Raw genomic sequence first — 16,542 nt, 5'->3', positions numbered from 1 at the left:
GCAGGCTCCGGACGCGCAGGCCCAGCGGCCACGGCTCACGGGCCCAGCCGCTCCGCGGCATGTGGGATCCTCCCGGACCGGGGCGCGAACCCGCGTCCCCTGAATCGGCAGGCGGACTCCCAACCACGGCGCCACCAGGGAAGCCCTGTGTGTGTGTTTGGGGTGTAAGAGGCACAACTATGTGCCCCTACATCACACGCAGAGCAGCACCATGGAAGCAGAATCCAGTCCTGTGCTCTGATAATCCCCCCTTTCCACAGTTTACCTGTTCGCCCATAACCCTCTCAGTAAGGAATCCCTCACATCCTGTACAAAGCCAGCCAATGGCCCAAGCCTACCGGGAAATTGAATAAAAGTTGTGAAATGTTTTCAATGTGAAACTGTGTCAAGCAGTAGTAGAAGCCCCCCTTCTCCTTTTTATCCCCCTGTAAGAATCCTTGTCCCCAGTTTCCCCTTCCAGCCGTCACCTGCATGCCAGAAGCAGGTGGGGAGGACTAGAGGACTGGCTTCCTTGTGGCCCAGATCTGGGTCTTGTCTGAGGTAGAGCATCATTTGGATGCCTTGAGGGAGGCAGGTAGAACCATATTTGCATTTGTGAAATCGAAATGGAACTCAACATCATTTCTGTGTGATCCGTGCAACGCTTTTACCTCTGGTCGGCCCTTGACTAGACAGTAGGCCCTGTGCCAACCACTTGACAAGTACTCAGGTGCCGTTTTCCTTAGCCTCCGAGCACAGCCCAAGGGTAGAAACTCTCATCACCCCTCTTTACTAAGGAGGGATGGTCCCCCTCCCCCACCCCTCTCCCCTCCCCCTCCCCCGCCATAGCACAGGTAGCTGGTGCGTCAGCCCCCATGCCCAGCCCCGCGCGGCACCCCGAGGGCACAGCAGCAGAGGGGGGCTCCCCAGACTCAGAGCACATTCACAAAGTAATAGTAATGATCAACACGATCAGTCAAAATAACATGGACCTATACTGTGTAGATATTATACAAATATACTGTGTGATCACTGTTATCACTGATGCTGCCTCCGTGAGCAAGGGCTTCACGCTTTTTACGGTGAGAACGGTCGTAGCCACATTTACGTAGCGGGCAGGTGTTTGGACTTAAGAGCACGTGAGGATCTGTGAGCATGGTCAGTCCCGGTGAGAGCATCCGCCGATCCCTTTTCTACCTGCACAAGAGCCCTTTTGGCCAGAGGCGGCAGGAGGGCTGTTAAAGGATGGAGGACGAATCCTGACACTCCCAAGTGGCAGGGCCTTTGCTGCTTTAACAACAAACTCAGGGAGAAATTCGTGGTGTGAACCCCCTTGTCACGCAGGGGTCTGTTCTCCAAGAAAACACTGAGGTCTCCTTATGGTCAGAGTAGGAGCTGTCGTTTTATCCTGGTGGGGCGGGGGTGGTTACAGGACCTTAGAAACGGGGATATTTTCCTCTTAGGAAAAATCTGCCTTTGTACATCCCCTCACTCTGGGTGGGATCCGGTGAATCACTCTGAATCCAGAGGATCATGCGGTTTCATCCTTTCCGTTTTGTCCCAGCTTCTTATAGAAAGAGCCAGGTGTGGTTAGTGGGAGTATAAAGCCTTGGAGTATCGATAAGAAACAAGAGGGATAGAGTCATAACTGTGGCAGCTGGAGATGGGCAACCAGCCAGGTCAGAGGAAATGAACATGCTTAATGTTTACTCTTTCCTGTTGTATTTGGATACGGAGCAGAGGTAAAGCTCACTTGGATTTTCACACACAAAATATGGTGTCAGCTTTGTTCTGAAACTGTGTCGTGCGGGTACAGTTTGCCCCAGAGAGATTAACTGTCTCATCTGTGGAGTCCTCTCCTGTGTGAATGATGAGTCTTTAATCCCCCAGAATCATCCAGGGTGGGAACATTTGGGCGAGAAGGTGGGGCAGCAGGCAGCAGAGAGTCAAGTGAACGCACGTAACTTACTTGTAATCCCTTCTCTTCGTATGTCATATTTTCTAAGAAATGCATAAGGCCCCATGTTAAATTTAGGAGGTTTGGACTTGAGGCCTTCTTCTGTCCCTTTTCAGAGGGGAGATTCCTTTCTGGGGCTGGGTGATCTGAAGGCTGGGCCCCATGACTCTCAAATCTTGAGGACACTCTAGCTCCTGAGAAAATCCCCTGGTCAGATTTACGGTGACATCGTCCGGTCTTCCACCTGCACTGGAGCCAGTCACCATGGGCCGGGGGACAGCCAGAGGGGCCCCTCCCTTCCTCCCTCCCTGGAGGCCTCAGAGCATACACATCACAGAGCATCCGGGCCCCCTGTTGAGACCCTGCCGTGGCTCCTAGCTCAGCTCTCAGTCTTGCTTCCTCTGGACCACCTGCTCGCGTCCCAGCGACATTACAGCCTGCCTGCCCTCAGTACCACACTCGGTATCATTCCCCCGTCATCACTCGGGCTGCTCCCCTCCTCGACAGCCCCAGACGACTCCTTCACGTGGAGCCTCTCTCATGCTTCAGGGCGCAGCGCAGGCTCCTAAGCGTCCCTCCGGATCCTGCGAGTCTGCCGAGAGCCCCTTCTCCGCCCACAGCCCCTGCTCAGAGCTCCGTCACTGGATTTACTTGCGGTGATAATTAGCGGTCCAGCTCCTCCGCGCCAGCTTATAAACTCTTGGAGGGTGGATATAGGACGGGTTTGACGGGGAAGCGTCTAACAACTAGTAGGTTCCGGTTGCTTAATACACACTCTTTTAATATGCTATAAATGAAATGCTGTCAGTTTCAGGTGACTTTTGAGGCCAGGTGTTAAATAATGCTAGTTGACCAATCTTTCGTTTTTTTAAGGTACATAAAAATGCAACAGAGTAGTACATAGGTGATTTTTCACTCCAATTCTTCTTGTTCCTTGGGTTTCTCACATGAGTGAACAAGCCTAATATCGCTCGATTGACAAGTCGTTACATCCTTCCCTGTCCTCCCCCTCCTCCTCCGCCTTCTTATCCTTCTTTTCTTCTGCTCCTTTTTTCCCCTCCCTCTCCTCCATCAGTGTCTCCACCGGTGACCCCTGCTGCTTTACTTCAAAATACTTCCCTGTTCCTCTCTTTTTAATCGTAATATGAAATATTCCAGCTGAGTCCTGATGGTCTTGTGGGAGACCTTTCATTTTCTCCCTATTGTGTTTGCAGCCTTAACCCCCTCTGACGTCCATGTTTGTATCTGCTTGCTAGGTGAGGAATCTCACCGTGGATGGGCGCTTCGGCGCGTGGTCAGCGTGGACGCCATGCGCGCACACCGACGGCAGCACCGTGGGGTCCTGCCTCTGCAGGACCCGCGCCTGCGACAGCCCGGCCCCGCAGTGCGGCGGCTGGCCGTGCGAGGGCCCCCGCGTGGAGATCGCTAACTGTTCCAGGTGTGTCCCTCGCGACGCGCGGGCGTAAACTCACGTGTGAGCTCAGCCTGCAGAGGAATTTAATTTAGGAAATCACTTCTAATACGTGCCTTCCCTCTTCAGGAGAAATGTCAGAAAAAGACAGGGACACTTACCACTTAAAAATGATGTGATCTGTGAGAGTAGATTTAAAATTACAAATTAGATTTGTAATATACATATATACATATTCATGTATATAATATACATAGGTATGTATAACTGAATCACTGTACTGTGCACCTGAAACTAACACGATATTGTAAATCAACTGTACTTCAACTTAAAAAATTACAAATTAGATTCTAAACCTGTTTATATGTTGAGATAAATCTAAACCTATTCATGGGTTTGTTGTCAGATTAGGGAAAGTATTTTGAGCGTGCACGATGTTAGCAGAAGGAAAAGCATAAAATTCCTGAATGTTTGATTAGACCCTGCTCATCAAGTTTTTAAATGGGAAGGTGGCTCTCAAATCACTATGGCATTTAAATTCCCTGACACATTTGAATAGTGATGTAACAGAAATTATACCTTTGCACCTTTTGAAGCTTTTGACGAAAAAAAAAAATTCGATGCCAACTTACAAGCAGTTGAGAGGTATCTAGTTTATCACCATTCTTTTAGGGGGCAGGTGAGAAACTTGCTATGAAGACCCCGGCGCCCGGAAACCACACTGTCCAAGTACAAACACTGTGAGTGACAGCTGTCCCGTCACGGCTACATCACGGGAACTTTCGTTGCCACCCTAGATCTGTCCTTTACCGATTCAGGAGTATCACTCTAGGGGCCGCTTCTGAAACTACCACAACTATCCTACCCTGGCGCCCACACCCCAGAGGACCCCGCTTCTAACAGTGCATACTGCTTTCCAAACGTGCGTGAGAGTGTCACTTACTGGCCCGTGGGCTGTTAGGGGTAAATTTTGGTTTGACGAATTAAGGGGTGTCCAAGAATACGTGAGCCGCTACCCTGTGCGGGCATCACTGTCCTTGCATGGATTGGGGGCTAGTGTCTGCCATGATAACAGAGTCGGATACCTTTGCCTTCTCTGGGTAGAAAGCTGGCTAGAGCAGCTGTCTGCCGTCACCCGCATCACATCTGCTTGATGTGACTCCCTCATGAGTGTACATTTCAGCATGCCTGCGGGATGGGAAGCTGGGACTCCATCATTTACAAAAACAGGCCATGTCACAGTTTCGTATGTGTCACCAGATTCTATCTGAGATTTGCCTTCTTTCTTATGAACCACCTCAGGGCAGGGTCCGGAGAGACGGCCCATTGCACTCACTTGCTTCTAACCGTTGGAAGCCACGGATGCTGTCAAAGGAAAGAGACGGTGGAGCAAATGGATTAGGCCGGTTGGCAGCAAACGTTTCATGTTCTAGCAGCAGGGGACTCCTAGTCTACGTATTCCTTTGAAGGTGTCTGCCCAAAGTGTGGTAATCTGACATCAGAGATCGTTTTTAATGCCCTTTATCAGTTGATAACCTGTTGATGTTGGCATCAATTTCGTTGGAAGCAAAAAACTGGAAACCACCTAACGTACAAACCCATATTCTTTGGCTCAGTCAGCAATGTCAAGTGCTTCCTCAGTTTGTGCAAAAGTACATCCAAAAGTCTTTACAAAGACTGACCTAACGATGCTAAATTAAACCTGTTCTTCTTTGTTTATTATTGTAATTGTTTAATCCAGTATAGTCAGAAAGTGTTGGGAAATTCAAAATATTGCTAATTCAATACATTTTGCAAATATAATATCTTTGATTAAACGCTTTTATCGTATCACGTCATTTAAATTTGTTTTCTCACTGTCTTGGAGCCGCAGATTAAAGGCATTCAATTTACGGAAATGAACCCACAGTATAAGGTAATTAGCTAAGCCAGACTTTATTATCAAACCCGGGTCAAGTCAGACTTCCTATCGATCAGAAAAATCTGGTTTAATTTTATAATTAAAATGAACACAGGAATGTTTATGTCACTTCTGAATTCTAATTCCTGGGGCGGGAGGGAGGAACAGAGAGAGAGAGAGAGAGAGAGAGAACTGTGAACTAGCTAAGTAGGAAGGTGGAGCGTCAAGGAAGCCTTGGAGCCTTGACAGGACTTGGTCATCTAAATACAATAAGTCTGCAACTTTCAACGTTTGTTACCTATTCCTTCTTTTTTTTTAAAGTTTTTTTATTGAAATATAGTTGATGTACAATGTTGCGTTAGTTTCAGGTGTACAGCAAAGTGATTCAGTTATACATACGTATATGTGGGACCTTAGTTCCCCGGCCAGGGATGAAACCCGCAGCCCCTGCATCGGAAGCGCGGAGTCTTACACTGGACCGCCAGGGAAGTCCTTACCTATACCTTCTTAGGGGACTTTTCTCTAGGAGCAAAACCTGTGTCCGTCCTGGGTTGGTCCGGAGAACCAGTGACAGCGAGATCGTCTGTGGGCGGGAATGAAACTGCAGAGGGCTCTGAGCCCCTGCAGCTGGGGTGGGGGAGGGGAGCAGGAAGCTGGGCAGAGCTGGGCTGCAGGCCGCGCAAAGACCTCAGCTGGTCGCACAGGGAGTTCCAGAGCTGGCAGCTCCCTGATGCTGTTAGATCCTCTCACCTGAGAGTCGTAACCACCAACAACACCCTCAGCATCTGGAGAAAGGCAGACCGCAGCGTCCACTGCTGCGCGCTTTGAAGGTAGCTGGGGGATAGAAGCCAAGTCCTTAATCACGCAGCTCTACTCTGCCTGTACTCCGAACGTCCCAGCTCAGCTAACATCTGCCACTGAGTAACCCGGAGAATGGTTCAAACAGTGTGATCCGTGGAGTAGGTCTGCTGTCTCCTTTGTATATTGTTTTGTTGTTGTTTGTTTGATTTTTCTTTTACAACTATACTCAATTTGGTCCTCCCTTCCCTGCATCACCTATAGCACTGTGACCACAGCAATATTTCATATTTTAAAACAAGCACCAGGACACCTGAAACTAACACAACATTGGAAGTCAATTATACTTCAGTAAAAACAGTAAACAATTTTAAAAAGCAAGCACCAGGAAAGCTTCTTGGATCAGTCTCCGAACTCTTCTGCCTCACTTCATGTAGCGTATTTTCTTAAGTGTTATCTCCTCTCCAGGAGCCTATTTAGAGTGCAGAGGCCTCTGCGCGAGTTGTCTGTGACATCACTAAAAGCACGTTGAGTGACCACACCATACGTAACCACCAACAACACCCTCAGCATCTGGAGAAAGGCAGACCGCAGCGTCCACTGCTGCGCGCTTTGAAGGTAGCTGGGGGATAGAAGCCAAGTCCTTAATCACGCAGCTCTACTCTGCCTGTACTCCGAACGTCCCAGCTCAGCTAACATCTGCCACTGAGTAACCCGGAGAATGGTTCAAACAGTGTGATCCGTGGAGTAGGTCTGCTGTCTCCTTTGTATATTGTTTTGTTGTTGTTTGTTTGATTTTTCTTTTACAACTATACTCAATTTGGTCCTCCCTTCCCTGCATCACCTATAGCACTGTGACCACAGCAATATTTCATATTTTAAAACAAGCACCAGGACACCTGAAACTAACACAACATTGGAAGTCAATTATACTTCAGTAAAAACAGTAAACAATTTTAAAAAGCAAGCACCAGGAAAGCTTCTTGGATCAGTCTCCGAACTCTTCTGCCTCACTTCATGTAGCGTATTTTCTTAAGTGTTATCTCCTCTCCAGGAGCCTATTTAGAGTGCAGAGGCCTCTGCGCGAGTTGTCTGTGACATCACTAAAAGCACGTTGAGTGACCACACCATATGGGAGCCCAGGGCGTGAGGGCACTGCCTGCCCAAGAGGAGAAGGTCCGTCAGATAAGGAAAGGCAAAGCCACAAGGGCGGATTTTACCCTCTGCTCGCCTTTTCCGGAGGCCAGCTCAGATCACTCCACAAAGTTGAAAGGAGCCCATCAGGGCTACAGAGATTAGATTATTTGTGCTATTACAGAAAACAACAGCATATCAACCTTGCATTATGCACTGCATTATTTCTATAAAGCTAAGTTGGTTTCCACTGATGCCTGCAGAAACTTTATAAAAGCCATAGAACTGTTATTGTTGGAAGATTATAGTCAATGAATAATATTCTTTTTTATATTGTTTCATGGAAAACAAGGACTATCGCAGGCATTACTGTGACTTGTTTATCGATACCTCCTCGGCTCTGGTTCCAGCTGTGGAATGTCATTCACTAAGCAGAGCCATGATACAATTTTAAGACTAAAATTCAAATAAATGAACGTGCTTTAGTGATGTTTTAAATGCATAAGCGGATTGTTTTGGACTGACTTATCCACAAAAATGATCCATCCGCTGATACATGCCTACCTCTTTGGTTGCCTGCTACCACATCTGACCCTAAGCAGCGTTTCTAACTTGTGCAAACCCAGCTCCATCGAATAATCACACACATGGACAATATATTCATTTATTCCCTCAGGTATTATACTCCTATTATTTACAAACACTTCCATTTACCTACCTCCCTGTATACAGCAGCTTCCATAGATTGTAAGTAGACTATAACATCAGATGTCACGTTTGTTAAAAGGTTTAGGAAATTAAGAATTTCCAAACAATTTTGGAAGCAGTGTTTCCTGCATTATCTAACCATTGTTTTCATATATAAAGAAACTTTGAAAGTAAAAATGTCATTTTATTCATGTTGAAATTGCTATTTTTGCATGTAATTCAGTGAATTACTTGGATACTTTTTAAAATTGTGTAGGTAATGACGTATAAGATACTAATTACTTTTAGAAGTAAATTAGGAAGTCTGTCTTATTGGGCAGAGCTGGGCTGCAGGCCGCACAAAGACCTCAGCTGGTCGCACAGGGAGCTCCAGAGCTGGCAGCTCCCTGATGCTGTTAGATCCTCTCACCTGAGAGTCGTAACCACCAACAACACCCTCAGCATCTGGAGAAAGGCAGACCGCAGCGTCCACTACTGCGCGCTTTGAAGGTAGCTGGGAGATAGAAGCCAAGTGTGTTATTTTGGTTAAATTATCACAAAGCAGCTTTGTTATTGTTTTGTACATTGAGGTATCACTTTATATTTTATTGAGATTATTTTTAAGTTTCAGAAAATAAAGTAGGGAAATATGAAATACACTAAGTATTTTCTCAGAGGAACTTTCATTTGAAATTGTGTTAGAAGTTACATGTGTAATTTGTTGTTTATACCTTGAGCTTCAATGGCATAGCTGTGGACCGCCATGCTTTTAAAGGAACATATAAAGTAAAATAAGAATTCATGTGAGTTGATTTTTTTCAGTGGAAATATAAATCCTATAGATGAGGGTAACAGCTATTTAGAAACACATATGCAATTAGAGAAATAAAAAAAATTCTACATGCAGTAAACCATCTATGTGGGAGTTTGGACTCTGGATTTAACAGATATTTTAATACTTAAAATTTTTTTTATTCCTATAGCTTATTTTTAAATAGCAGGGACAAACTGCTAAGGGAGATATTTAAATTATAAATATTCTACGGGCAGCCATTTTAAGGAAAAAATACAATATCCAAAAAACTTTTCTCTAGCTGCTAGTAGCAGTTTATTTTATAAACCACTTTTATAAAAGTGGTTCATTTTCTTTTTCTTTTATTTTACATTTTTAATATATCTACCTTATTTTGTATGTATAACAATGTAAATAAAGATATATGCAATTTGCACTTCCTATTTATACACTACGTCTTTGTCAAATTGCAAGAAAATAGCCAAGAATCTGAATTTAAAATACCCATTCTTCACTTTTAATAAAGCTTGTTTTAAAACTTCGCACATTATGGCACTCTTTATCAACATGAATGCCATCGAGAAAGTTACTGATTTTCACTGATGTTAACAGATTTTTAAAATAAGCATTTAGATGAGTATTTTGTTCAAATGTGCAGTTTTCTTAGATGATAACTGACATGGTACCAGTCAACTAAACTCATAAACCCTCAGGTTTCAGGGATTCATCTCTGCTTTTCAGTGAAGTCACATTATTTTTCATTAGTTTATAGTTTAATGTTTTCATAACTAAACTTTCTTAATTGTTCCTAATATTGCTAAAACTTGACTCTCAGATTTTCTATTTTGATTCTAAAATCAGATACGTGGGGAAGAAAACCTCACAGTGGTGGAGGTTTCTGTGATAGGACCTTTATTCCCACGGCTCTTCGCGGGCTTTTCCTTCACAGCCCACAGTCAGTGGTCCGCGTCGGGAACGTGTGAATTTGGGGGCGGGTGCAGACAGAGGTTGGGCTCTGAGCCAGTTGGACCCAATGACCCCGTGGCTTCCTCCCCCAGGAGTGGAGGCTGGACCCCCTGGACCTTGTGGTCTCCCTGCAGCACCACCTGCGGGATCGGCTTCCAGGTGCGCCAGAGGTCCTGCAGCAACCCTACTCCGCGACACGGGGGCCGGGTGTGTGTGGGACAGAACCGCGAGGAAAGGTATGTACCCCCTCTGCTCCCGGCATCGCCATCCTCGCGCTTACTGCCATCCCAGTGTGGTCGGTTCCCCTGCAGCTTTGGTTTTGGATCCGGCTCAGCTTCTCTGTGGCATCCCTTTCTGTTGAGCTGAATGACCCTCCTCTTTTTCTGACATTCTTTAATTTTGACCAAAGCTTGGGGTTGACAGCATCATTGGGCCACCGTGGAGCCTGCACAGTTCATTCAGCTGAGCAGTTCCCAGGGGACTGGAGATCCAAAGACAGTGGGCATCCCTGTGCTGGGCTCCCCAGAGACTAAGCGTATGGGTCTGCTGGAGAATGATTGTTCTTGTTAGAATTCAACTAGAATTGAATTCTAGTCTCAAACCTCCAATTCTGAATAGGGCCTGAGCTGGTCCTGGGTCCAGATGATATTGCTCGGATGAGGTAAGTTTTCCATCACAACTAAATTAAGCACTGGCACGTAGCTGAGAACATAGTCAGTATTTTGGTTATATTTACAGCTATGCACTTGTCTATTAACAGGAACCGTCAGTGAAGCTGCAGGACAACCCAGAAGGGGGGATCCTTTTCCACGTGTATTTTAAGCTTTGCACACATCATAGGGACATTTGAGTTCAGTCTCGCATTTAACAGTTTGTTGCTTTCTATAGACTCAGACATTTGGTTTTGGCCTCATAAAATCTACAGTTGTCATAATTGACTCTTTCTTGCAGATTTAAAGTACATTCCCGTTTACGGGAGAAAATCCAAGTAGGTGAATTTCACATCACTTTCAGCATTCTTACTCCCCATATCATGTAAACTTATCCTATTGATCCATGAGAAACAAGCTGGCTTTCAGTACTTTTTAGTTAAAATGTAGTAAGGCTTATAGCCAGTGAAATGGCTTCAGTGGGAGCCTCCGGAAGATGCCGCATGCAGTTATTTGCTAGGTGATTAATATTTATATAGACAAAACCACAGGCTTAGTGTATAGATAATTCTCTACTAAATATTTATCACAACCTGAAATTAACTGGAATCATTTGTTTTTCTTTCTTCACTGTGTTCCTAAATCACCAATTAAGACTTCGTTCTTTTGACTCAGAGAGAAGAATGAAGGGTGACTTTTACAAAGCAGGGTTGGTCGTTTCTGCAGTAGTTCCCAGCGACAGACTTGCATAAGCTTGTCATTTCCAATCTGACACCAGTCGATAAGTGGGAAAGCCGATTATGGGGAAGTTGTCTCCCTGCTGTTTCCCAGGGTTGTAAGATTTAAATTGGTTGGAAGTTGTAAAATGCTGTACGTTGTCACGTAATAGAGCCCATTCAGGCAAAGTCGCCTTCATCTGTGCGAAGCCACTCCTAGAATCACGGCACCTCCACAACCTCACACCTGTTACCACCTTTCCCAGGCTGAGCACACAGGAAGGAAGAAGCTGGTTAATTCTGTGGTTAACATAGGTGTACTGTAGCCATTGATGAGTGTTCATAAAGCTTCATTTTCAGAAAGAGATCAGGATGGCTAATGTGTTTGGGGAACTGACACTTAAAATATTCTTATTTTACAGAAGAAACACTCATTTGGGCTAGATGAATATTTGCTTAAGAAGGGAACATTGGGACTTAAGTGATAGATGCCTGGATGATAAGAACAAGGCCTGTGTCCCGGGGAAGTCTCCCTTTGGAACTGCCTTTCTAGGGGGTGTTCAAGAAAATAATGAAAACAAGAAAAGACAAACACATGATATCACTTTCTTGGTCTTCACAAACAAACGGTTCTTAGGTTTCTTTGCCATGTTATGCGGGAAGTCTCTCTACCTAAGTAATAAAAAGAAATACCACTCTGATTCTGAAAAAAGGGAAATTTGAGAACTAGAGATTAAAGGAGAGCCTTGTCTCCCTGAGAAGGTACAAAAGACGGATGGACTAGACACACACAATCATTAATAAAATCACATTGTGTTTATTTGAACACCATCAACCATAAAGAACTCCTGAGTGGCCAGAAATGAATAAATTGGCTCTCCTGGGAAAGTCCCGAAGTTAATGTTAGGACTACAGTCAGTGACTTTTGATTTGGGATAAAATCTCCAATATATGAAAAATTCAATGAGAGCTTTATTGCAACAGAGATCTCAGAAATAGCTACACCATTTTTTCTACATAATGGATAAAGAAAATATGTAACTTATATTCTAGATGTACTTTAAAAGGCATGGGCATTTTGTTTTTCTGTTCTAAAACTTCCTGGAGGGCTTCCCTGGTGGCGCAGTGGTTGAGAGCCTGCCTGCCGATGCAGGGGACGTGAGTTCGTGCCCCGGTCCGGGAAGATCCCACATGCCGCGGAGCGGCTGGGCCCGTGAGCCATGGCCGCTGAGCCTGTGCGTCCGGAGCCTGTGCTCCGCAACGGGAGGGGCCACAACAGTGAGAGGCCCACGTACCACAAAAAGAAAAAAAAATTTTTTTTTTAAATTAAAAAAAATAAAAATAAAACTTCCTGGAAAATGATTTTCTTGAGTAGCAGAAACTGAATAGAAGCACTGACTCCTAAAAAGGCTACCAGCAAGGATGAAGCAGTGGATCTCTGTGTATAAATATTATCAAAATGCAAATGTCATTGTCTGTATTTGTTTTCTCCTGCTGTGTGACACAAACTTAATGGCTTAAAGCAACATGCATTTATCAACTCAAGTCTTAGTGGACCAGGAGTTCCTACATGACTCATCTGGGCTCTCTGCTTAGCCAGAGCTGTGGTCTCATCTGAGGCTCATCTGGGGAAGGATTTACTTCCAAGATCATGTGGTTGTTACCAGCATTCAGTGCCCTGTGGGCTGTCAGTCTGGGATCTCGGCGTCTCACTAGTTGTCAGCCTGAGATGGTCCGCAGTTTCTTGCCAAGTGAGCCTTCCCAATATGGTCGCTTGCTTCCTCAAATCCAGCAAGGAGGAGAATCTCCTCGCAAAATGGACATTACTCTCCTATGTAATGTCATCACAAAGGTGACAAACCACCACCATTCCATATCCTATTGGCTAGAAGAAAGTTACAGACCCGGTCCTCAATCAAGAGGGGGACGTTACACAGGATGTGAACATCAGAGGGCAGGGGTCATTGAGCTAACCGTATAGTTTATCTGCCAGCGTCAATTATCTGTCCCTGACGCGTACAAAATGCATTTCCCCCCTCCCAAGTTTCCACAACGTTTTATACCGTTGAATCATTTCCCCAAAGTCCAGAACCTTATTTAAGTCAGACCCATATGTGAATGAGCCTTCCTGGGTATAGTTCATCTCAGTCTGTCCATCTTTAAAATGAGAGACACATTATCTGCCACCACCACACCCAGTGTACCCATGTTGGGACAGGCAAAGGGTTACAGCTACAGATAGTTCTGTTGAAAAAGGGGGGAACTGGAAGGTACACTGAAATTTCCATTGACATTCTGAACTCTGTTGAGACAAGTGTATGGAGTTGCTTGATTAAGTTTCAAGTCTTGGCCGTGAAACTTGGCCATGTGGATTCTCCACAGTTCTTAGCTCCGTGTTCTGGGCTCTCACTTCTGTCCCCGAGTCATCCCTCCTTCCTCCTGAAAGGTAGCGTGTGCTTCCAGCTGGGCGGTTTAATCAGCCTGCTTCCTGCCAGTACAAGTCTGGGTTTCCTCATTTCATTTGCACTTTCTCCATACGTTTCAGTCGAAGCTGGTGATCTTTTTGCTGAAATAAACTCTATAAGTCTTCTGTGAATTTCCTCGGAGTTTACTCCGCTAAACAGATCTACACCCGTAGATCTTTGTGAGCTATAGCCCTTCTCTACCTGGGGTTCCTGCTGAGATGGCTGAGGGACAACACCCTCCAGCTTGCTTGTGACTGAGAGGATCTGCCACTCTTGCTCTTGACCTTTGGAAAGGACTCCTTGTAGGACCGAACACTACTCTGATCTTTTGATGTTTCTGAGGTTTTAACAAAAGGTTGTACAGTCACATCCGCAGCTTTTTACTCTATGTCAGCCTTTCCTGACAGTGCTCAGAAGCTGCTTCTTCGTTTTAGCATCTTTCGCCGTCAGGAGAGGCCAAGAAGTTCCAAAACCATCCAGACCTGCTTCTTTCCATTTAATATTGCTTCCCTCAATTATTTTTCCTTCCACATTTTACGATAAGCAGCAAGAAGAAACCAGGCGGCACCTTCAGCACTTTGCTTGGAAATTTCCTTAGCTATATAACTCAGGTCACCCTTACGTATTCTGCTTTCCATATAACTGCCGTGACAAATTCGGAAGCTTTCTTCGTTGTATGACAAGGGTCTCCCTTCTTCTAGCTTCTAATAATATGATCCTGTTTTCTTTTAATTTCTTTATTGTGCTAAAGATATATATATATATATATATAACAAAATTTGCCATTTAACTATATATATATATATATATATATAAAAAACATAAAATTTGCCATTTAACCATTTTTAAGTGTTCAGTTCAGTGGCATAATTACATTTACAGTACTGTGCAACCATAACACTATTTCCAAAACTTTTGCATCACCCCAAACGGGAACTCTGAAACCAAAAAGCAATAACTCCCTATTATTTCCTCCTTCCAACCCCTGATAACCTTTAATCTATAAATTTACCTATTTAGGAGATTTCATATAAGTAGACTCATACAATATTTGCCATGTTTTATGTCTGGCTTATTTCACTTAGCATATTGTTTTCAAAGTTCATTCGTGTTGTAGCATGTATCAGAACCTCATTGCTTTTTAAGGCTGAATAATATTCTTCTGCATGGCCGCATCATATTGTGTTTACCCATTTACCTATCAGTTGACATTTGGGTTATTTCCACCTTTTGGCTACTGTGAACGATGCTGCCATGAACACTGGCACGCAAGTGTCTGTTCCGAGTCCTTGTTTCACTTCTTTTGTGTATATATGTAGGAGTGTGTGTGTATATATATATGTATAGAATTGCTAGGTCATATATTAATTCCATGTTTAGCTTTTAGAGCAACTGCAAAGTTGTTTTCTGCACTGGCTTCATCATTTACATCCCTACCAGCTATGTACAGGTGTTCCAGTTTCTCTGCATCCTTGCCAACACCTGTTATTTTTCATTTTCTGATTATAGCCTTTCTAGCAGGTATAAAGTGTCTCATTGTTGTTTTGATTTACATTTCCCCAAGACGAATGATGTTGAGCATCCTCTCATGTGCTTATTGGCCATCTGAATATCTTTTTTGAAAATGTCTAGGCCTTTGCCCAGTTTCTAACTGGGTTGGCTTCGTTGTTGTTGAGTTTTACTTCTTTATTTTATCTCCTTCTAAACCTTCACTGGCAGCATCCTCAACGTCTACATGTATACTAACAGTCTGTTCAAGGTGATTTGGGTTTTCTCTACCATGCTTTTCAAAATTCTGCTTGCTTCTATTCATTCTCTAGTCCTGAAGCCTCTTTCATATTTTTAGATATTTCTTACAGTAGCACTACATGCCTAGGTGCCAAGATCTGTCTTAGTTGTCATTCCTAATAATATGACGTCACACTTAGCTGCCTAAAACACCACGTGCTTTATTGGCTCACGGTTTCTGCGGTTTCGTAGTCTGGACAGAGCTTACCTGGGTCCTTTGCCTCAGGATCTCACAAGGGTGCACCAAGGTGTAGACTGCGGCCATGGTCACATCTGAGGCTCAGCAGGAGAGGGGAGGGGGCTGCTTCCTAAATCCCGTGGCTGTCAGCCTCATTCAGTTCCTTCCGTGTCGATGGACTGAAGCTGTTATCCAGAAGCTGCCCTCAATTCCCTGCCACCTGGGCCTTACGCATCTTGACCGCTTACTACTTCAGAGCCAGCAAGGGAGAGAATTTCTTGAAAGAAGGACATTACGCTGTTAGGTAACATAGTCATGGGAGTGACAGCCTGTCATCTTTGCCATATTCTATTGGTTAGAAGCAAGTCCCAGGTCCCACCCACACTGAGTGGGAGGGGTTTACACAGGATGTGAATTCCAGGAAGCAAGGCTCATGAAGACCATGCTAGAGTCTTTCCACTGCATTACCAAAGTTAAGAGACCGGAACCAATGGGGGTTTATTATATGGTTTTTCTTCGTCTTCATGGGCAAGTTTACTTAATCCCGTGATGAACCAAAGTGATGCTCTTTGCAAGTCATTATCATCACTCTATCCTACTGGTTCCCTTAGCTTTCCCTTGGGGTAAAAAATAATATTATGGAGGACTCAATACATGTACAGTTTCTCTGGTGCCACAAAAGATTCCATTATCCCAGTGTGGCCCAGCCAAGGAGCAACCACTTACAGCAAACCAAGAAGAAAATCGTTCTAACAGTGCTCTGATTGGTTCAGGCTAACAGAGGTTTCAATGAGAAACCAACATGGATTGAACCACAACAGAACACAATTTGTAGCATGAAGAAATAGGACAAGGAGCATGATATGGTATTGAAAGTCTAGTCTATACAGCATTATGAAAGACAATGCTCTTCACAGAGACTAGGTTTGTGGAAAAAGGGATAATTCATGGAGAAATATTGCTGGGCTAGTAATTCATTTTTAACTGCAAAATAAGAATGAGCAGTCGTGGGCAAAATTAAAATCTTAATTTTTTTTTTTTTTTTTTTTTGCGGTACGCGGGCCTCTCCCTGCTGTGGCCTCTCCCGTTGCGGAGCACAGGCTCCGGACGCGCAGGCTCA

The 16,542-nt window shown here is 44.5% G+C and overlaps 1 protein-coding gene across 1 annotated transcript in view; it reads left to right on the top strand.

Moving 5' to 3' along the window:
* Positions 1-16,542, top strand: part of SEMA5A (semaphorin 5A) — a 429,431-nt gene that overhangs the window by 334,458 nt on the left and 78,431 nt on the right. The window contains exons 15-16 of the mRNA XM_024120827.2: positions 3,193-3,374; positions 9,718-9,861. Coding sequence (XP_023976595.1) covers positions 3,193-3,374; positions 9,718-9,861 — 326 coding nt within the window. The remainder of the gene's footprint in view (positions 1-3,192; positions 3,375-9,717; positions 9,862-16,542) is intronic.

This window comes from Physeter macrocephalus, chromosome 8, assembly GCF_002837175.3.
Source record: "Physeter macrocephalus isolate SW-GA chromosome 8, ASM283717v5, whole genome shotgun sequence".
In the NCBI taxonomy this organism is placed as follows: Eukaryota; Metazoa; Chordata; class Mammalia; order Artiodactyla; family Physeteridae; genus Physeter; species Physeter macrocephalus.
This window is presented reverse-complemented; position numbering and strand designations above follow the sequence as displayed.